Source organism: Rhinatrema bivittatum, chromosome 3 (assembly GCF_901001135.1).
Source record: "Rhinatrema bivittatum chromosome 3, aRhiBiv1.1, whole genome shotgun sequence".
NCBI lineage: Eukaryota > Metazoa > Chordata > Amphibia > Gymnophiona > Rhinatrematidae > Rhinatrema > Rhinatrema bivittatum.
This window is the reverse complement of record NC_042617.1, coordinates 426,010,862-426,034,174: the sequence shown is the minus strand read 5'-3', so window position 1 is coordinate 426,034,174 and position 23,313 is coordinate 426,010,862. Positions and strand designations below refer to the sequence as shown.

The following is a 23,313-nucleotide window of genomic DNA, read 5'->3' as shown; positions in this document are numbered from 1 at the left end:
CTTTTCTATTAATGGCTGTGGTAGAAGACATTCTTCCCTGGATTGACCATGACAACATTAATGACAGAGTTACAGAGAAGAGTGTGTTACTCCATAAAGAGTTGTTTCTAAAGGGTTGTAAGGTGGCTGCCATGAACCTTCTGGCATGAGTTCCTGGCTGAAGTCTATACTTCTTTTTTGACATCAGTTTTAAGTAAGTGATTATCTTTATTATCTGTGTAAAATAAAAATGTAATTTAATGCAATGAAATAACAAACATAGGCCTGGATTTATCAAAATGCACTAAATATCGCATGCAATAGAAAAAGGGGTGTGTTTTATGGTAATAGGCAGTTTATCGCAATTTGCGTTAATACCTATGCGAATCGCTAAGTTACCGCAAATTGTGATAACTTTTTTGCACTTTGAGATAAGTGCTGGAATTGTGGTATTTCCTACCTACAACCACTGGGGGGACCATGTTTACTATGAGAGAGTGAGAGCAAGAGAGAGAGAGCCTAGCCATGATACCCTCACACTAGACAGGTATTTTCATCTCTATGGGAGGCCCACCTAGTAACTCGAGGCGAGGTTTAGGTATTAGTGTAGGGGTTAGGGGCAACTTTGACATTTCAAAGTGAGACGTACGAACAGAACAGTGCTCTCTTGTGAAGATTTGATGACCTTCAGAGTGAGGAAACTCACTCAAAGATGAGATTTGTGCAATGTTCTCTCAACCTAGCTTGATGTTACCCAGGTACTTTGGGTACTTGCCAGGTGCTTTGATGACCTTCGAAGTGAGGAGACTCACTCAAAGATGAGATTTGTGCAATGTTCTCTCAACCTAGCTTGATGTTACTCAGGTACTTTGGGTACTTGCCAGGTTCTTATGGCCTGGATTGGACATGTTGGAAACAGGATGCTGGGCTTGATGGACCTTTGGTCTGACCCAGTGTGGCATGTTCTTATGTTCTTCGGCCCAGCTTGATGCAACACAGCCGGGCGAGGGGGGGGGGGGGGGGGAGAAGCGGTCCTGGCTGATGATGTTGACCATTTAAAGGGCTGCAACAAAGTGCATCCAGCCTCTTTGTTCCCGGCCAGCTTTTGCGTCTGAGGAAGGCCCCTTTATAAAAAAAAGTGAAACAGCAGTGTGGCACCCAAGAAAGACAGCTCTATTGGGGACTGGCAGCAGATTTGCAATGCGGTAAAACTGGCAGCAGCAACAAGGGGATTAATCGGTCGGCCATGGGGGGAGAACACGTGGCAGGTCAAAGCTGTAGAAAGGGGGGACAACACACGGTGGCATGGTTATCTCAGCGACATCTGACTCAGACCTCACGGATGATAATAGCCCTCAGGAGCAGGTGAAGCATCCAGAGATCCCTGGCACTCAACACCCTATCCAAACTGTGAGAGGGTGTACCCAGATCACTTTGCAGGAAGATTCGGAAGAGAGTTTACATTGATATATTTTGCATCTTGGAGGGAAGGCGTTGGAGGGCCACAAGGAAGAAAACGAAGGAGGAGGGTGGCACCAAAGGGTGCTCAAAGAAGAGTCCTCAGGAACATCATCAGTTAGAACTGTGCCTTCCTGTGTATGATAAGTGTGGTGGGGCACAATGAACCCTCCCAATATGGTCCCATGCTGAGCTACACAGATAACATCCTCAAAGCATACAAGGAACATGAAGGCTGGGTGTGGCTGAATTATGATGAGAAATTCCAGGACAAGATGGAAGAAAATCATTTCATGCCCTGGAGAACGCATGATGTCAGCTTGTGGGTGAAGCAGATGGATGCACAAGTCAAGTGACGTAGGAGCATGCTCGCGGGCCTCGAAGTCTTCATCGACAATGCAGGCCACGGGCAGCACAGGCACAAGTTAACACTTGCTGGCATTCAACAAGGTGACATGCACTTTCCAGGACTGCAAATCCAAGCATATTTGTTCATCCTGTGCCATTCCTCGTCCAGTCAGGAAATGCTCCAAGAAACCAACGGGTGGGAGTAATAGAAAAGGGGAATAGGTTCCAGCAATTTGGTAAAGCACCATCACCCATTACCTTGTCGGCTATGATCTTTTGGCTTGATCGATACCCTAAGCGTAGAGAGACACAATGGATTTTACAAGGTTTCCACGACTGATTCCCTATTCTATTCCATGGTTACCTAAAGAGAACAACTAACCCCAGTGCTCCATCCATGATGCAACATGCTTCCATCATACAAGCGAAATTGGACATGGAGTTGTCACTGAGACAAATGGCAGGTCCATTTTCACATCAGCCTTTTCAGAAAATGTACCTATCACCACCACTGGCAGTGACTCCCAACAAAGAGACGGGAAAGTTCTGTCTCATCTAGAACCTCTCCTACCCTCCAGGCTCGTCTGTGAATAATCAACCCCCCCGCCGCCGCCGAAGAGTGCTCAGTGCAATTTGCTTCCTTTGACCTAGCTATTGCGTTGCTCAGGAAGGGCGGTGTGGGCGCATTAATGGAAAAGTCAGATATAGAGTCAGCCTTCAGGCTGCTGCTGGTTCATCCAAAGATCTTCCCGTTGTTGGGCTTTTCTTTCAGAAACCAATACTACTTTGATAAATGCATGCCAGTTGGATTCTCAGTGTCATGTGCCTACTTCGAGCACTTCAGCTCTTTCCTTCTTTGGAAGACATCACAGCAGACAGGATCAAGCAACATCATCCATTACCTTGACAAATTTTTATCCATAGGGCCAAAGGAATCGGATCCATGTGCACGCCTATTGCAGAATTCCAATCCATTGCGGATGACTTTGGTGTTCCTCTGGCTCACATGAAAATTGAAGGTCCTTTGATCGTCATTTGTTTTCTTGGCATAGAGTTGAACTCAATAAACATGGTGTCTAGGTTTCTAGATGATAAAGTGGCAAAGCTGCATGCAGTGTTGCAGCAGGCATCAACAGCAAAGAAACTCACACTGTGATCGATCCAAGCCATCTTGGGGACACTGAACTTTGCCTGTCTAGTAATTCCAGTGGGTGAGGTTTCTTGAGGAGGTTGGCTGCTGCCACAGTTGGCATCTATAAACCACACCACTTCTTGGGAGTGTCGAAGGCAGTGTGTGTGGATATCACCATATGGGCATCATTTGTGAATGAATTTAACAGTGTATCCATATGGCAGGGACCCCAATTCTTGAGCAGAAACATGGACATATACTAGGATGCCTCAGGAGGGTTGGGGCTTCGGGGTATTTTGTCATGGGGCTTAGGGCACCAAGTCTTGGCCAGTGGAGTGGGCCAACATTGGCTTGACGAGGAACATCACATTTCTGGAATTATTCACCATATTGGTAGCTCTCACATTATGAAGCGACAGATTGAAGGACATGCATATAATTTTTGGTGTGACAATCAAGTGGTGATAAGGTTTTGAACAGACAATCGGCTAAATGCCCCAATGGGGTGGGCTTGCTAAGGGAGGTGGTCCTAGCAGGTTTGCACATCAATACTACAGTGAGGGCAAGGCCTGTTCCAGGGATTTGTAATGGTATTGCTGATTCCTCATCTTGTGCTAAGTGGGATTTGTTTTGCAAGCAGGTACCTACAGTGGATGAACAGGGAACGCCAGTGCCAGAATACCTGTGGACAATTGGTCTTCAACCACCAGGGACTCAGTACAGGGATCCTTGGCTGTGGCCACATGGTCTGCATATTGTCGAAGTTATGACCACGTGACAAGATTCCTAATGCAACACAGGTGAAGGCAGGGACCAGTGCCGGAGGACATGATAGTAAAGTGCATCTCTTTGGCCAAGGAAATGGAGGTTTCCAGAGGCTCCGTGGTTAAACACGTAGCAGGTTTGGCCTTCTTGAAAGCATGCGGATGGGGAGACACCACTAAGTCCTTCCTATTGAAGAAGATGTTAGCTGGTTGGTTGAGAAAGGTGGGACCGACCACAGATATATGACTTCCGATACACATGAGCTGATGGGGACCCAATGGGTGCTCTTGGTATCCATCTGCACCACCGACTTCGAAATTAACCTGTTTTGCCTTGCATTTTTGCTGGCCTTTTTTGGAGCTTTATGTGTGAGCGAGATGGTCATATCTAATGAGGACAATACAGGCACCAGTGGCATACTTCTGCAGAACATAACACATACACCTCTAGCGCTCTGCATCAAGATACATAGGTCAAAAGCCGATCAGGCGGGAAAGGGGGCAGTCCTGTCTTTGAAGCGGATCGAGGCATGCAGCACTTGTCCGATCTGCAACATGGAGAAGTATCTAGTGGTTCGACCCTTTTGGGGGTGTACACTTGTGGTACACACCGACCAAGTCCCATTGACCAGATATCAGTTCTCTGTGCTTAGAATGGCAGTAACAAGAATGGTACTGGACGCCAGGAAATTTACCACACACTCTTTTAGGATTGGTGTGGCCACAAGCGCTGCACAAAGCAGGTCTTTGGAATGACACCATACAGCGAATAGGAAGATGGAGATCAGCAGCAGTCAATTCGTATGTCTGGATGGAGTGGGTGAGCATTTCTACTCATGCTTCTTAATTGTATTTTGCAGATCCACCCCGGGCTCAATTGACGGCTTGGATTATTGGACACTCTTTTGTACATTGGGCCGCTAGGAGAGCATGCAATCGCCCATATGGACTGCACTTGGAATTGGCACCTTGTGAGCTAGTCGTGAAAGGGATGGGCAAGCCAGGTATGCGTTTGGACCATTTGTTGCCTGTTCTTCGGCACTTGAGGGATTCGATGGCAGCTCCAGTTACCATCATAATACATTTGGGGGGGGCAACGACCTTGGCGAATTATCAAGCAAGAAGCTAATTATGATGATCAAGAATGACTTGGCCAAGTTATCTGCTTGGTTCCCGCATACTTATTTCTTGTGGTTGGATATTATTCCTTGTCCAAAGTTGAACGATTCAAGACTGTGGAGGAGGGGATGCAAGAAGATCAGCCATCATATTGGTGTACGGACCTGCAAGCTGGGCAGTCACCAGATAAGGCACGAATAGGTGGATGCCCAATGTGAAGGTTTGTTTAGGTCAGACAGAGTCCATCTTTCAGATATGGCTATGATATATTGGCTATGATATATTCAACAATGCCCTTCAGGAGGCTCTGGAAAGATGGTTATTGGGGATTGATGTCTGCTGCAGCTAGATGTTGGTGGGGCAGCATGAGGCAAGGGCATGCCCTACATCATGCTTATGGCAGTTACCCGGGGCAGTAGGGGCATTTCAGACATGGTGCAGGCATCACGGTCCAGGTCAGCAGTGCACTGGCACCTTGAGCGGCACAGTGCGGGGCTTTCTATATGGCATAGGTCAGAGGCCCCCTTGCTTGGGACAAGGCAAGGGGGGCCCGTGTTCGATGCTGCCTTGCTTGGATATTACTGCAGGCAGAGGAGGTGATGGTGTAGCCTGGTCTTTGGCAATTGCCATACTAGCTCGGGTACCATTTAGTCTAGGGATATATATATTGTTAATAAAGCTGCGACCCTTTTATCCAATATCTGTGTTTGTTGTTATTCCATTGTATTAAAGAATGTATGTATAACTAAGGGTCAATCAGAGGTGATGGGGGTGTGGGAGCGACATAGATGGGATGACACTACAGTTGCGGCTACTAGAGTTAATTGCTGGATCTGCCCCTTCTACCAGTCAGCTTTAGATTCACAATTTGAACTACATTGCTGACAGGTTCCACAAGACTATGGGGCATTGTTTGGTTCAAACCATGGGACAAGCCAGCCAACAGAGGAGACAAACGTAGATATAAAGCATGTTGTCCTCTCCAGAGAAGAGAGGCAGGATTGGGAATATGATAGAGGATAGAGAAATTCAGGGGAACTGGGTTCCATGATGAGTGAGAACCAGGGTGTAGAAAAGATGGGAGAGAGCCACCGTTTTGCACTTTGTCATGGTTTTTCAAGATAGTGATAAAATTTGAATAAATCAGATCTTTTATATTTAAATGTGAAACTAGTCTATTGTTAGATGTAAACTAATTTGTTTGTAACTGTATAGACGTAGATGATGTAACAGTACATAAACAATAAACCACCATATGATGTTCCCAGAAACATTTTGATTAAAAATCTCATTAAAAGGTGAATTTTAAAAGCCCTATGTGAGCCAAAGTCGGGAAATACCTGCATGACTGGGACATGCACGCGCCATGCGGATTTTAAGAGGCCCAAAGGCACTCGCGTGTCTCCGGGTATGCGGATAAAAAAGGTTAGGAGAAAAAAGAGTGGGGTGGGGGTGTGTTCTGGGCTGGGCAGGCTGGGACTGCACCCATGAAGTCAGTTACACACACTAGCGTGTACTGGGATCCCACTACCGCATAAATTGCTTCTGCTATGGACAGCATGGAAGTAGTAAAATTTTAAAAAAAAAAAGGTAGTCAGCGACTAGTAGGGTAAAAGGGAGGCAAGTTACATAAGGGGTTTAGGAAGTCCGCTCCTTTACTGGGGCGAACTGAGAGGCAACAGGGAATAGGTCTGTTGCATTGCCACGCATACCTACTAAAATTCCCCCCTTACACGCTCGAGACAGTATTTGTGCGCACATGTGTGCGCAGGTAGTGGATTTTATAACGTGCGCATAGATGTGCGCATATTATAAAATCAGCACGTCCATGTGCGCGCGCCGGCAAAAGTACACACATTTGTGCACGTGTCAGTTTGAAAGTTACCGACTAAGAGTTTGGTACGTTAGGTGACATGGCTTTCGGCAGATTTTGTATTGTTGTTTTAGGTCCCCAATCGCTAATCCACCGCTGATGGCATTATAATTCCTACTAGTAAAACTGCCTCAGAAGACCATTATTATACGTTGTGCATTTTTCTGAAATACAGTGAACCACGTTGTTTAGCAGAATAGAATTAACAAGCCATATGGTACCATTCCATCACCATGCCAACACTGTTTTTACAGACAGTTTTGCAAAATCTACAACTGGTAGTCATTTTCAGGAGCATGAAAGAACTAATATTTATATGTGTGCAAGCTATTTGGTTTTTTGGGTTTTTTTTTAGTTATTTCAATGTGCGATTTTCAGCAAAAATTATTCTACTTTCAAATGTGGATATGAATATATTCTCACTTTTGCTGTTAATGAAATTTTCCCAGAATGCAAAAGTGCTGGATGAAAACTAATCACCAAGTGAGCACCAGGCAGTATGTATATTGAATATAGCCTATTAAAGGTAAAAGATATGTGGCTGCATGTAGCTGGATAACCTTAAGACCGCTTTACACTGCTATTCAGTGCTACCTGGCCAAGTTGAAGCCCTGCCCCCAGAATGCACCCACACTGCCTCTTTTATTTTTTTGTATCCGGCAAAGTTTTAGCTGGGTAATGACTTATGTCCCTCTACCGTCTGAATAAGTTTTAGATGCATATTTAAACCTTAGGTTGGAATTTAGCTGAACAAACTCTTTTGAATATTGAATTCTCTTTATTTTGGTGGAAACAAATCATAAATTACACTTTGCATACTGGATGTTGATGGGTGGATGCAAGCCATTTCCTAACATGTAGACAGATGGACTCAGGACCAGTGGGTTTATGCCCCTCAGCCAGCAGATGGAGCAAGATGACATCACAATATAGATGTAGCCTGTAGTGACCCCAGGCTGCCAATATTCTCTGTCTCCAGCAGATGGTCGATGTGTATCTCCCTATGGGGATTGCTTTGAACTTTTTGGAAGGACAAATTTGAAATTCTAAATTCAGGAAAAGAACCCCGCTCTCCTGCGGTGATACCAAAGGTCCCTCCCCCTGTTGAGAATTCCTGAGGTGATTTCCTTGGTCCCTCAGAGATGTGCATTGTTCTGGTTGCTGGGTTTCCCGGCGTGGACTTAGCTGCTACTTCAGCTGAAAGGCAGCATGTGCAGAAAGCCGAGATGCCCTCTCCCCCCGCAGCTGGAGACCGTCAGCCAGTAAGTGCTGAGCTAAGGTAATGTTTAGAAACAAAAAAAAAGGGAAGAAAGTTTTGACCTGAATCAGAGACAGAGGTGGTTCAGGACTTCTTCTGGTCTCCGTTCTCGGTGCGCCGTACTGACGTTCGTTCCCGCTTCCATTGGAGTTGGGGAACTGGGCAGCTGGGCGGGTTGGGAGCAGTGCCCATTGTCTAGGCCTTACACTTAGGCTTTGTTCTTGCATGTTGCTTTTTACGCGTGCCCAAAAATATTTTTTCACGCGCTTAACTTGGCGCACAGGTTGCCATGCTTTTTTCTAGGTGCTTATTTTTTGAGCACATTTCATTTTTGATCGCAAGCCATTCCAATGCATGTTTACTGCCGCAATGGCGCCAGTAAGCAAGAAGCCTAAGTGTCTTCCTATTTGTGTTGCCTGTTGTATTAGGGCTTCTCAACCTGACCTGGCTTCTAACCTGTGCCAGCACTGCTCAGATGCTATGGGAGAGTTGTCTTCCTCTGATTTTGCTAAGCTGAGCTCTTCCTATTCTATTGGGTTGGTCACAGCTTTAATTGGGGGGATGCTAGATCTTGGTTCTCCCTTGACTGGCTCCTCCACTGGCGAGGGCAGTTCTGTGGGACCAGCTCCAGTTCCTTCTGGGCTTGGTCTGGATCCAGCTGCTTTTCTTGGGTGGAATTTTTTCAAGGCTTACAAGCCTTTCTTATAGCACAGTCCTCCGCTTCCCCCATTTCTGTCTGGTTGGAACCGCAGCTGGTGGCTCCTCCCTCTTCCAGTCCTATGCCTAAGTGCCAGGGCTCACTTTGACTCCCTGTGGGTGTTCCCGACAGGAATCCGGATGGCACTAATGAGGTTGATCTTGATTCCCTGGAAGATGGGGAAATTCCTCCAGGGCTGGAACTGTATCTAACCAAGTTTCAGTTCTTTCATAGAGATGAACTGCTGGCCCTGATTTCCCAGACCTTGAAACAGCTGGGTGTCCCTGGTTCAGATGCTGTGTCAGAGCCAAGGAAGAATCCCATTTTGGCTTCCTTACATAGCCTCTTGTTTTTTCCCTGTGATGGATGCCATCCAGGAATTGATTAATCTGGAATTGGATGCCCCAGAGGCAAATTTTAAAGGCATTCGGACATTGGAAGCCCTGTACCCCCTGGATCCGGCTGCATTTGGAAGCCCTGTACCCCCTGGATCCGGCTACATTTTCCCAAAGTGGATGCGCTGGTCATTTCTAAGCGGCAGCTATCTCCGTAGAGGGAGGAACGGTCTTGAAGGATGTACATGATAGAAGGATTAAGGCTATTCTTAAGCAAGCCTTTGAGGCGGTGGAAATGAATTTACAGATTGCCTCCTGTTGCGCCCTATTGGCGAGATCTCGTCTGCTTCTTTCTCAGGAGGTTGATGAATCTCTAGGGAATTCCAGAACAGTTATGGAACCTGCTGCTGCCTTTTTAGCAGACGCATGCTGTAATTTGGTCCCAACCTCCGCCAGAGGAGTGGCTTCTGTGATAGCCTCTGGTTGCGAAATTGGTCGGCTGACGCAGCCTTCAAAGTCAATCTTACCAAGATGCCCTTTAAAGACTCGCTCTTTTTTGGGAGTAAGTTGGAGAAACTGGTCAGTAAGTGGGGCGAGACTCCGGTTCCTTGGTTGCCAGAGGATAAGAAGCAGTTACAGTGCTCCTTTTGTATGAGGGGTCGTCTCCGGGGTTCCAGGCCTTTTTGTCCCTACAGAGGGACAACATTTCAGCAGACTCGGACTTTCGGTAGATCTCAGTCCTTTTGTTCCCGACAGCCCAAGAAAAGAATGGGCTCTGGTTGTAGATGTTCTCGAGCTTCCCAATGAAGGTTTGCCAACCCAGCTTCCGGAGCAGGTAATAGGGGAATGTCTCTCTCTGTTTTATTGGAGATGGGTCGAGATTAGATCAGACCAGTGGGTCCTGGAGGTGATACGAGAAGGGTATGTGCTGGAATTTCGCAGTATTCCTCAGGACGTGTTCAATGTGTCCCCTTACCACTCCCTGCAGAAGAAGCATGCAGTGGAGTTTACACTTCAAAGGCTCCTCAGACTAAGGGCTGTGGTTCTGGTGCCCACGTCTCAAGAAAGTATGAGGTGATATTCTATTTATTTTGTGCCCAAAAAGGAGGGCTCCTTTTGTCCTATCCTGGAGCTCAAGACGGTCAACCATCATTTGAAGGTGACTTATTTTTGCATGGAAACCTTACGCTCTGTGATAATGGCAGTGCAGTCAGGAGAATTTCAGACCTCCTTGGATCTGTCATATTCCCATCCGATTGGAACACCAGCACTTTCTACGCTTTGCAGTGTTGGTGCACCATTATCAGCTCTGGGCGCTGCCTTTTGGTCCCGCCACCACTCCTTGAACATTTTCAAAGGTTATGGTGGTGGTAGCGGCGTCCTTGCGAAAAGAAGGAATCCTGGTGCACCCATATTTGGACAACTGGCTGATTCAAGCCAAGTCTCATGAAGAGAGCCGCCTGGTGACACACAAGGTGATCGTCTTATTGCAGGACCTCAGTTGGTTGATGAACCTGACCAAGAGCAATCTTCAGCCATCCCTGTCATTGGAATATCTGGGGGTATGGGTCAACATGGGACAGGACAGAGTTTTCCTACCAGAAGTTCAGATCCAGAAATTGATGTCTCAAGTGCGTCAGTTTATAAACACCATTTGCCTGATGAATGGTCCTACCTGCAGGTACTCGGCTTGATGGTGCTGTGGGCAAGGGTGCATATGCTTCCTGTTCAATGCTCTCTGCTATTTCATTAGAACCCACAGTCTCAGGACTATGCAGATTGGCTCCATGTGCAGATGGAAATCTGCTCCCACCTCCAGTGGTGGTTGCAGGAGGATCATCTGAGAAATGGAGTGTACTTGTCCTCTCTGAACTGGTTGTTACTTATGATAGATGCGAGTCTCAAAGGATGGGGGGCTCACTTTCTGGATATAACAGCTGAAGAGCATTGGAATGCTGAAGAGTCCCACTGGAATATCAATCGCCTGGAGAGCTGGGTGGTATAGCTGATATGCTTGCAGTTCAGCCACAGACTGTAGGATCAAATAGTTCGCATGATGTCAGACAATGCGATGACAGTGGTCTATATCAATCTCCAGGGAAGAACCAAGAGCCAGCAAGCGTTGCAGGAAATAGACTAGCTGATGGAACAGGCAGAAGGTCATCTGCAGGTGATCTCGGCCTCTCACATTGCAGGAAAAGACAACGTAAGAGCGGACTTTCTCAGCAGGGAGAGTCTGGACCCAGGAGAGTGGGTGTTGTCAGCTGAGGCATTTCAGCTGATTGTGGATCGCTGGGACCTTCCGATCCTAGACCTGCTGGTGAGTTCTCAAAATGTGAAGGTTCTTCACTTAAACAGTCGCAGGAGAGATCCGTGGTCCCTGGGAATAGATGTTGTCATACAGGTCTGGCTGGAAGGCAGATTGCCTTGTGCCTTTCCTCCATGGCCCTTGCTGGGCAGGATAATTCGCAAGATCAAAAGCCACAGGGGGCTAGTACTCTTGGTGGTGCTGGACTGGCCCAGGTGTCCGTGGTATGCAGATTTGCGACGACTCCTGATGGAGCCCCCCTCCTTTGTCTTCCGCCGCACATGGACCTGTTACAGCAGGGACTGGTTCTTCACAAGGTTCTGATTCGATTCTGTCTAACAGTTTGACCCTCAAGAGGGCTCGCCTGTTAAAGCGTGGTTATTCTCTGTGGTGATTGCCATCTTATTCCGCGCTCACAAGTTCTCCACTTCCTTGGCTTATGTGTGGGTTTGAAGAGTTTTTGAGGCCTGGTGTGAGGAGTGGGGTGTTCTTCCTCATTCAGTTAAGATCCCTCTCATTCTGAATTTTTTGTAGGATAGGTTGAATAAAGGTTTGGCCCTTATTTCCTTGAAGGTGCAGGTTGCAGCTCTTGCCTGTTTCAGAGGCCTGGTTAATGGTATTTAATTGTCATCTCATCCTGATGTGGCCCATTTTTTGAAGTGAGTGAAGCATCTTAGGCCTCCCTTGAGGTTACCAGTTCTATTGTGGAGTCTTAACTTGGTTGGGATTTTTTGGCGGGTCCTATGTTCCAACCACTGCGTAGCCTTACCTTGCGGTTGTTGACCTTGAAGACTGTGTACCTGGTGGCTATATGTTCAGCTCGTCAAATTTCTGAGCTGCAGGCCTTGTTTTGCTATGAGCCATTCCTTTGGGTGACTTCGGGGTTGTTACAGCTTCTTACTGTTCCATCCTTCTTGCCCAAGGTAGTCTCAGACTTTCATTTGAATCAGTCCGTTTCCTTACCATCCCTGGATAAGGTCAGGGCTGCGGAGGAGTTTCGCCTCTTGGGCTCCTTGGATGTCAAGCGACTTGTCGTGCGGTATCTGGAGGTTTCTGAACCCTTTCATAAGATGGATCGCCTGTTTGTTCTCCATGGCGGGAGTAATCAGAGTACTCTAACTTCATGAGCTGCCATAGTTTGCTGGATTAAGGAGGTAGTCATGGCTGTGCATGTGGATGCTGGAAAGCCATTATCTACTTAGGTTAGAGCTCATTCCACTAGGGCTCAGGCAGAGGAATGGGCAGAGGTTAGTTTGTTGTCTCCAGTCGATATCTGCTGAGCTCCGCCGTGGTCCTCCTTACACACTTTTTCCAGGTTTTATCATCTGAATGTGCAGGCCCAGGAGGATGCAGCCTTTGCACGTGTGGTTTTGACTGGATTGCAGGCAGCCTCCCACCCTGTTAGGGAGTAGCTTGGATATATCCCACTGGTCCTGAGTCCATCTGTCTACACGTTAGGAAATGGAGAAATTACTTATCTGATAATTTTGTTTTCCTTAGTGTAGACAGATGGACTCAGCTTCCTACCCTCAGCTGCCCCATGAGTGTATCAATAGTAATCCTTCTCTGGGTTCCAAGGGTTTACTGGTAAGTGTTCATCCAGACCCTAGCTTGAGGTACCTAGAATCTTACTTGAGTTCAGTGTTTATGGTTGGTTGAGTACAGTTCTTCTTACCTGTTTTTAATCATATTTTTAATTAAGTTTTTTGCTAGTCTGTCCACAGTTAGCTTTTGAAGAGAATACTGGCAGGCTGGGGTCACTGCAGAGCTGTATATACTGTAGTCCCTGTTATATTTCTGCTATATCCTGTAGAGATGTGAATCGGAACCAGAATCTGTTCGGTTCTGGTTCCAATTCAAATCGTGCATTTTTTTTCGTCCGGCCCGATCGTTTTTTTTTTTTATCGGCTGCACCCGATCCGATAAACCAAAAACCCACCCCTACCCTTTAAAACCGCTCCCTTAGCCTCCACCACCCTCCCGACCCCCCCCCCCTCAAAAATTTTTTTAAAATTACCTGGTGGTCCAGCGGGGGTCCCGGGAGCATTCTCTCGCGCTCGGGCTGTCGGCTGATAAACAAAAAACCCACCCCGGCCCTTTAAAACTGCTCCCTTAGCCTCCACCACCCTCCTGACCCCCCAAAAAACGTTTTAAAATTACCTGGTGGTCCAGTGGACCCCGGGAGCGATCTCCCGCTCTCAGGTCGTCGGCTGCCACTAATAAAAATGGCGCCGATGGCCCTTTGCCCTTACCATGTGACAGGGTTACCGTGCCATTGGCTGGCCCCTGTCACATGGTAGGAGAACTGGACGGATGGCGCTAGACGGCTGGCGCCATCTTTAAAAATGGTGCCGGCCGTCCAGTGCTCCTGCCATGTGACAGGGGCCGGCCAATGGCCAAGCAATCTGTATATATTTTGACAATGTTTTATGTGGATATTTATACATGCTATAAATGCATAACACTAAAGAGAGTTTAGAAGTGGTGTGAATGAGGAATGATATAGATATATAGTGAAAATTGCAAATACCCCAGGCAACCTAAATAAGATAAAGTGTTCCAAAATTATACCATCAAATGCATATGATATAGAACCCTAATGAAAAAAATAAACAAAAATATTTTATTAATAGTATCAAAATTTAGCATTAAATTTACCATCAGCATTAAATATTATACAGGATTACTAAAAAAGGAAAAAATCAAAATAGTGACACAATGCATTACAAAAAAATATTATATTAAAATGTAATTCGAATATTGTAGAAATGTCCTTTATAATCAAATAAGCTGTTGTGTAGGAATGTTCTCTATAATCCAATGTACTTATATGCAGCCATGGAATGATTCGAAAGTTGATAGAAACTGAAAATGCTCATAAAGGATGGTAAATATTTTGTTTATGCTAAATTTTGATACTATTAATAAAATATTGTTGTTTAATATTTTCGTTAGTGCTCTGTATTATAAGAACATAAGAACATAAGAAATTGCCATGCTGGGTCAGACCAAGGGTCCATCAAGCCCAGCATCCTGTTTCCAACAGAGGCCAAACCAGGCCACAAGAACCTGGCAATTACCCAAACACTAAGAAGATCCCATGCTACTGGTGCAGCTATATCATATATATATATATATATATATATATATATGTGTGTGTGTACATGTGTATGTGCATATATGTATATATGTATGTGTGTGTGGCCTTGTTCAATAAAGATATTTTTCCATAGGCATAGAATGTGAAAAAGTCATTTTTTAATAAGGTCCATAGGACCCTGTTTACTATGAAATCATTACTCAAAGCATGTTCAGTGCTATTTAGCCACATAAGTGGCAGGTTGCTGAATATGTGCCTGTGTTCAACAGTGCCACTTAGCCGTATAAGTCACTTACCTGGCTAACATTTTAGACACATATATTGTGGGCAGGCAGTGGGCGGATTGGGGCGGAACAACGTAGCAGCACAACTTATATGACTAGCAATATTCTATCTTAGCCACACAAGTCAAGCAGCTAAGTTAGACCAACCATAACTTATGCAGCTAAGCATGAATATATATGCATATTTATGCTGCTGAGTATACTGTGTAACTTAACCGGATAAGTTATACCTGACCAAGTTACTTCAATGGCCAGCATTTTTCCCATAGACACAAAATAGGAAAAAGTCTTTAGTAAGTAGGTTACTAGAGTGTGTTAACTAAACTCATTCTGAAAAGGAAAAAGGAACTTTTTCTTTTGTCATGTGGTGCGATAGATTTATCTTTTTTAAAAATGTTACTTTACCGTAGCATCATTTCATCAATGGCAGTGTGCATTGAAATCCAAAAAGAAAAACCAGAACGAAAATATTCTCCTAGGAATAAACATGGAAATGAACAGTTGATGTGTTTGGGGAAGAAGTTATGGAAGAGGCACAGAGGATCTTTAATTGTATAGAAGTGAAGGCAAAGACTGAAATCAAACGGGAGCTGCAGCATTGCAAAAAGAAGCAAAGTTGGGTAAACTGGAGGAGCCTCATGGTTCTTGTCATGTTTTATGGAAGCAAAATTGATGATTGCCTATCATAGTGAAATGATCATCAAGGCTTCCTTGATAAAATGCATGTGTTGCAACACAAAAAAAAAAAATTTGAAAGGGAATATTGTGTTAGCTTGCCAAAAACAGAATGAAAAGAAAACCAATGAAGTATTTGGGTAAGGATGTTACCTCTGAGGATAACAGTTGTTTCTAAATGAACTATTTTGAAATGACTGAAGGAATCTCAGAAATCCTGTCTGATTGCATCTATTAACATGTTATCCTAATAAAGGTATTCTTCAAAGACAAGCAGGATGGAAATCCTCACACATGGGTGACATCATCAGATAGAGCCCAGCAAGCCACTAACCATGTGTCCACATGGGGTACCTCTTCAGTCTCTTCCTTTCCGCAAAACTTTCGCCTCGCAGTCATGGAGCTCATTATTGTTTCTTTTCTTTTTGCACATTTTTCATTGCCGGCATCGCATCAGGTCCCTCTGCATTTCTCGGGGTTTTTTCCCTACGCTTTCAGTAAGTTTCCCGGCTTCTCGTGGTTGATCGCTGATAATGTCGCCACCCAGTGGCCACCGACCATGTGCTGCCTTTTTTGCCATGGCTTTGTCCGGCTTTTGCCTGTGCCCCCGGACTATGTCTATTACAGACCCCCACGAAGTCTATGTCCTGTGCCTGGGGGCACTGCATGATATCTGTGGTTGCAATCTTTGTTGCCAGATGACTCCCAAGGGTCATCGGGCATGTTTGGACAAGATGGAGAAGCTGTTCGGCTTTAAAAAAAATTGGACCTGTCATCAGCGTCTGGGATTTCTACCCCGCTGGGGAAGGAAGCCCTGGCCTCACCCCCCTCGGGGCCACCTCCCCAGCTATTCCGAGGTTCCAAAGTAAGGGCGGGGACCGAGCACATTCAATGTCTTCTCATTCTAGATCCAGTTCTTCTCTATCACCATCAGTTCCAAGTAAGGACCGTGGTAAGCATCTTCCTCTAAATCGGACTGCAAGCAGTTATCAACCCCATCAGTGCCTCCCCCGAAGCAGTCTTGGGTGGAGGAAGCGACTCCCTCTGGTTCTTCTAAGGACTCCTGGCGGCCTCCACCGGTGCCAGTGGAGGGCTCGGTGATTCTCCATGGCTCAGGAGATGCTCTGAACCTATTGTCTCCTCCTCAAGCCATTTTATCCACAGCAGCTTTTGAGGATGAGTTGGAGAGGCGGTTGGCGGTCGGCCGGGACCTACAGGGCATTGAGCCTCCAGTTCCACCGGGATCGCTGCAGGAGCAGACTCCAATGGTGTTTGTGACTCTCCTGGAGTGGCTGGATATGCTGCTCTGTGTATTGCCGACACAGCCAGCTCCAATGCCCCAAGCCCTTTCGTGGCCCAAGGGAGCATCCTGCTGCCACCACCAGTTCCCATTCAAGTGAGCAATTCTTCGACGAGGAAGGGCCATCTGGATCGGTGGTGCCCTGCTTGTGCACAGCACCCTGCCATTCTCTGGCTCTCCTGGGGCCCTCGGGACTTATACCTTTGGTACCATCGGTGTCCCCGGCACTTCCAAAGCCAACGGATCCATTGGTGCTCATATGGCCCCGAGCCCTTTCAGTCCCCTTGGTTCCCTCTTTGGTTCTGATGGGGTCTGCGAGGCCCCCGGCTTGACACTTAGGGCACAGTTGGAGTTCCAGCCCCCTACATCTCTGGACATGCAAAGTGAAGGGGAGGCCCCTTATGACCCCTGGGAAGGGGAGGCCTATTTTTCCTCCACAGAGGAATTGGAGGATTTGCCCTCGTAGCCCTCTCCTCTGGAGGAGAGGCGGAAATCTCCCCCGGAGGATCTCTCCTTCGTGGAGTTCGTTAAGGCCATGACGGAATCGGTGCCTTTCCAACTATTAATGGAGCAGGACTCTCGACACAAGATGCTGGAGATCCTGCAATTTCTGGATGCCCCGAAGGAGATGGTGGCTGTCCCAGTCCATGACATCTTTAGGGAGCTGGTAGACTGACTCTGGGAACACCCCATCTCTATTACTCCTGTGAGGCAGTTTATCTGGGCCAGTCTTCCATCAGGTTTGAAAGCAAACAACTCCCTCACCAATCGGTGGTACTGGAATCAGCATTGAAGAAGGTGAAGAGGCTTCACACTCATGCCTCAGTCCCTCCAGGCCACGAACAAAGAGCTCTGGATGCTCTGGGATGCCTCATGTTACAGGGCACCATGTTAGTGGCTAGGATCACTTAATTAATAGCAGTGGCTATTCCCTAACTAAACTTGATTAATAGCCATTAATGGACTTCTCCTCCAAGAACTTATCCAAACCTTTTTTGAACCCAGCTACATTAACTGCACTAACCACATCCTCTGGCAACAAATTCCAGAGCTTTATTGTGCGTTGAGTGAAAAAGAATTTTCTTCGATTAGTCTTAAATGTGCTACTTGCTAATTCATGGAATGCCCCCTAGTCCTTCTATTATTCGAAAGTGTAAATAACCAAGTCACATCTACTCGTTCAAGACCTCTTATGATCTTAAAGACCTCTATCATATCCCCCCTCAGCCGTCTCTTTTCCAGGCTGAACAGCCCTAACCACTTCAGCCTTTCCTCATAGGGGAGCTGTTCCATCCCCTTTATCATTTTGGTTGCCCTTCTCTGTACCTTCTCCATTGCAACTATATCTATTTTGAGATTGCAGCGACCAGAATTGTATACAGTATTTAAGGTGCGGTCTCACCATGGAGCGATATAGAGGCATTATGACATTTTCCGTTCTTTTAACCATTCCCTTCCTAATAATTCCTAAAATTCTATTTGCTTTTTTGACTGCTGCAGCAAACTGAGCTGACGATTTTAAAGTATTATCCACTATGATGCCTAGATCTTTTTCCTGGGTGGTAGCTCCTAATATGGAACCTAACATCGTTTAACTACAGCAAGGGTTATTTTTCCCTATATGCAACACCTTGCACTTGCCCACATTAAATTTCATCTGCCATTTGGATGCCCAATCTTCCAGTCTTGCAAGGTCCTCCTGTAATGTATCACAGTCTGCTTGTGATTTAACTACTCTGAATAATTTTGTATCATCTGCAAATTTGATAACCTCACTCGTTGTATTCCTTTCCAGATCATTTATATATATATATTGAAAAGCACCGGTCCAAGTACAGATCCCTGAGGCACTCCACTGTGTACCCTTTTCCACTGAGAAAATTGACCATTTAATCCTATTCTCTGTTTCCTGTCTTTTAACCAGTTTGTAATCCACGAAAGGACATCGCCTCCTATCCCTTGACTTTTTAGTTTTCGTAGAAGCCTCTCATGAGGGACTTTGTCAAATGCCTACTGAAAATCCAAATACACTACATCTACCAGTTCACCTTTATCCACATGTTTATTAACCACTTCAAAAAAATGAAGCAGATTTGTTAGGCAAGACTTCCATTGGGTAAATCCATGTTGACTGTGTTCCATTAAATCATGTCTTTCTATATGCTCTATGATTTTGATCTTGAGAATAGTTTCCACTATTTTTCCCAGCACTGAAGTCAGGCTCACTGGTCTATAGTTACCCGGATCGCCCCTGGAGCCTTTTTTAAATATTGGGGTTACATTGGTCACCCTCCAGTCTTCAGGTACAATGGATGATTTTAATGATAGGTTACAAATTTTAACTAATAGATCAGTAATTTCATTTTTGAGTTCCTTCAGAACCCTAGGATGCATACCATCCAGTCCAGGTGATTTGGTACTCTTTAGTTTGTCAATCTGAACAAGCAGGGGAGGAACAGGATCGTACGCCATCTGTCAGGAGGAAGTCCAAATCTGGTCATGGGCCATCAAGAATGGCATTCTCCCCAGGGTGGACAACGTCATCGAGGACTCCTTGAGCCGGGCCTTCCGACCTCACGAGTGGTCCCTCAGTCCAAGAGGTAGCGAACTGCATCTTTCGCTTGTGGGAGACCCCAGACGTGGACCTCTTTGCTTCCCCAGAGAACAAGAAAGTGGATCGCTTTTGCTCCTTGGGTAGGTCAAGCAGAGGATTGGTGTTGGATGCCTTTTCACTTCACTGGGGCACCGGGCTCCCCTTCCGCTCATCTCAAAAGCACTCCAAAAGCTCCAACAGGACCAGGGTACCATGATCTTGGTCGCACCCTTTTGGCCTTGCCAGGTCTGGTTCCCACTGCTAAAGGAGCTGGCCTCACACCCCCAGTTTGGTTGGGGACTGCCTTGGACCTGATCTCCCAGGACTAGGACAGACTCTTCCACCCCAACCTCCAAGCCCTGTCTCTCACGGCTTGAATGTTGACCGAGTGACTGTCCAAGCTCTGGGCCTTTCAGAAGGTGTATCGTGAGTTCTTTTGGAGTCCAGATAACCCTCCATGAGGAAATCCTACAATCTCAAGTAGAGGTGGTTTTCGGCTTCGTATGTGGGACACAGTCTGCATCCCTTCTCTTGTTCCCCACCAGATGTTTTGGACTACCTGCTACACCTCTCCGAGTCGGTCTACAGACCATGTCAGTGAGGGTTCACCTTAGCGCCATTGGGGCATACCATCAAGGGAGGGATAGTGCTTCCATTTCCACTCATCCACTTGTGAGGCAGTTCATGAGAGGCTTGTTACAATTTAAGCTCCCCACTCAGCCGCCAGCTATTCCTGGGACCTCAGTATTGTCCTGTCTCAGCTCGTAAAGGCTCCATTTAAGCCCTTGCAAACTTGTGACCTGAAGTACCTTTCCTGGAAGGTAATCTTGGTTGCAGTTACTTCAGTATGCAGGGTTAGTGAGCTGCAGGCTCTGGTGTCATACCCCTGTTATACAAAATGTTGTACGCATCCAGAGTTCCTTCCCAAGGTTGTCACATAATTCCATCTCAATCAGTTCATTGTGTTGCCTTCCTTTTTTCCTAGGCCTCACACTCACCAAGGTGAACGGGCACTGCACACTCTGAATTATAAAAGGTCTCTGGCCTTTTATTTGGAACAGACGGCGCTTCACCTCCTGTCTACTCCGCTTTTTGTCTCCTTCTACAAAAATAGATTGAGGGTCACAGTGTCTAAACAGACCTTATTCCATTGGCTTGGACTGTATCTTCTTCTCCTACACTCAATCGGGCTTGCAGCTTCAAGGACACGTCAAGGCTCATTCCGTTCAGGCCATGACAGTGTCAGTGGCTCATTTGCGTGCTGAACCCATTCACGAGATTTGCAGAGTGGTGACCTGGAGTACCTCCACATGTTCGCCTCGCATTATTGCCTGGATAAGGATGGCCGCCGGGATAGTCATTTCAGACAGTCAGTCCTCTGTAATCTCTTTCAGCCCTGAAACCCCAACTCTTCCTACCGTGAGCCCTGTCCTTGGGTACAGTTCTGCTCCCCTAGTTTTTTTGCAGCTCTAGTTGTTGTGCACATTGGCACCTGTTCTATGCTGCATATTTTGGGAGCGGCCTGGAGCTACTTAAGCACCTATGTGTGAGGACTACCATTCTGCTTGTCCTTGGAGAAAGTAGAGTTGCTTACCTGTAACATGTGTTATCCAAGGACAGCAGGATGTTAGTGCTCACGAAACCCGCCTGCCACCCCATAGAGTTTGGTTTCTCTGAGTTTTTTATTTTTCATGACCTCTGTTATAAGACTGAAAAAGGACCCCACATAGACACGTGGTTAGAGGCATACTGGGCATGCTCAGTGTGCCAGTCAAAGGTTTCTGTGCTGGGCTTCATCTGATGATGTCACTCATGTGTGAGGACTAACATCCTGCTGTCCTTGGAGAACACCTGTTAAAGATAAGCAACTCTGCTTTACCTCCATGAGCAATCTGATTGTTTTTCTTTCATCTGAATTTATGAAAATGAATTTTAAAATCACCCATTATTTTTTTCATTTTTGCCTCATCTTATATTTTTATTTTTCAGCAGCATAGTATACAGATATTAAATATACCCAGGACTTTTGATTTATATCATCATGTACTTGATCTAACACCATTGCTATTATGTTTCTGTACAGCATCAGCTTGAGGCCCATCATGAAGAAGGGATGGTAATCTCTCATATGGCCGTTGCAGGAGTAGGGATCTGGATTGCATTTACATCTGGATCTACACTGCGCCTCTTCCACACTGAGACGCTCGAACATCTCCAGGATATTAACATTGCCACTCCAGTTCACAATATGATATCAGGTAGCTTTTAGGGTTTGGGATTTTTTCAGTGAGATTTGGGTGTATTTACTTGTTAAAGTACATGAATGAACCAGTTAAATCGTAAACAATGGCTGTTTTGTTCTGAAAGTTGTTAAATAAGAAAATCCTGTTGTATGTGGCAATACCCTCAAAAAATCTGAGAAAGCCCTTTAGTTTCAATGGAATGCTATTTCAGTCCAGAATTTTGTACTAGATCCCATTGCAGTCTAATACCTAGAGTCCTGCTTTCCATTTTGGTGAAACAGATTTGTAAGTATCTTAAAGTCTTGGTTATGAACAGAAAAACAATTCTGCATTTACCTATTTGCTGCAGATTTAATCTTGATGAGGTTGATATTCAGCCGCAGAGCAGCTAGTTAAGTTAGCCGAATATAGCTATCCAGCTAACTTAACGGGGATATTCAGCAGCACAGCTGGACCGCTGAATATCCCCAGCTATCTTAAAGTTAACCAGATAAGTATATCTGGCTAACTTTAAGACAGCAATATGGCGTGACCAGAGTTAGCCACAGAAGTTAAGCGGCTAACTCTGAATATCGGAATTAGATTCATAACTTATGCGGCTAGCTCTGGCTCGCCCAGAAACACCTCCTGCCCGCCCCTGGAACATCTCTGACTCTTGCGGCTAAGTTCTAGCCACATAAATCATTATATTTAAAGTCATTTTGCGACTAGAATTTAGCCACATATAGCTTTAAATATAGATGGATAACTTTTAAGATATTTAAATAGCATGTGAATATCGACCTCCTAGTATCTGCTATATGCCAAAGAATAAAACCATGTGAGGCTAAAATAAAAAAGTCTTGGTTGCTCTCCAACATATGATTCCCCAGATTTTCTGACGTAATTAGCATTTGGGCAAGAATCTAAACTTATAATTATTCTTAAATAAGCAAAGCTCTTGGGAAGATATAAAACAAATGTTGATAATAATTAGAGAGGTTATAATGAAGGCTGATGTACTTGGAAGCAAAGGCATTATTATATTCACTGGGTTCAGTTTAAGCAATTAGTTTAAACATATATGTCCAACTTCCATTGACGTTGTCCCTTTTCAGTTGAAATGAAGGGGTAGTACAAAGATCTGCTTTTATATTTTTGTGAAACATTTTAGCATGTAAAGAAGTATGATAGAAGAGCTAATATATGAGCATGAGACACTAAGTAGTATATATACAAAAGACCAACAACTTTTAGTGCACTAAAAAATCACTCCTTAAATCTGGGACAGTTTTGTCTTATGTAGTAAAAACTAGCCATGCAAAATGATTGTATCTAAAATTCACATTTGTATTGCAAAATTGCACCTTAAAGGCACAGAAAACAAAACGTATCACATTTTCTGCATCTAAGAAATAGCTGTAAAAAAAAAAAAAAAGAAGTGAAGAAGAAGTACCAGTAATAAGGCAGCAGGGGCAGTCTTTTCTCCTCACCCTCCCTGCTCTGATACTCTTCCAGCAGGTTGCCAGGAGAACCTGCAGTGCCTCTGATCTTTCTGCCAGTGATACAAAGCTGGCCAATCAGGGACTCACGGGCCTCTCAACCCTCCTGCTGGTTGCACATCTGTAGGCCAACTAGAGATCCTTAGCAGGAAGGAAAGGGAAGGAGCATGAGGCCTAACAAGATTTCTTTCCCGCGTCCTAAGGAGTAGGAATAGAGAGACCCATAGTCCATCCTGGCTGTGCACTACCAGCTGGAGAATCTGTGTTGCAGGCGCCCTGGTCCACCTTCTGGTATTCTTGGTGGGGAAAAGCATAGAAAATCACAGGGAGGGCATTCCCGGGGGTGGGGGTTAGAGAAGATTTCCG

At 45.5% G+C, this 23,313-nt stretch overlaps 1 protein-coding gene across 3 annotated transcripts in view; it reads left to right on the top strand.

Moving 5' to 3' along the window:
• ARHGEF10 (Rho guanine nucleotide exchange factor 10) overlaps positions 1-23,313 on the top strand; it is a 370,273-nt gene that overhangs the window by 320,162 nt on the left and 26,798 nt on the right. For all 3 annotated transcript variants that reach the window (XM_029595755.1, XM_029595756.1, XM_029595757.1), the window contains exon 27: positions 21,307-21,481. In XM_029595755.1, the coding sequence (XP_029451615.1) occupies positions 21,307-21,481 (175 nt within the window). The remainder of the gene's footprint in view (positions 1-21,306; positions 21,482-23,313) is intronic.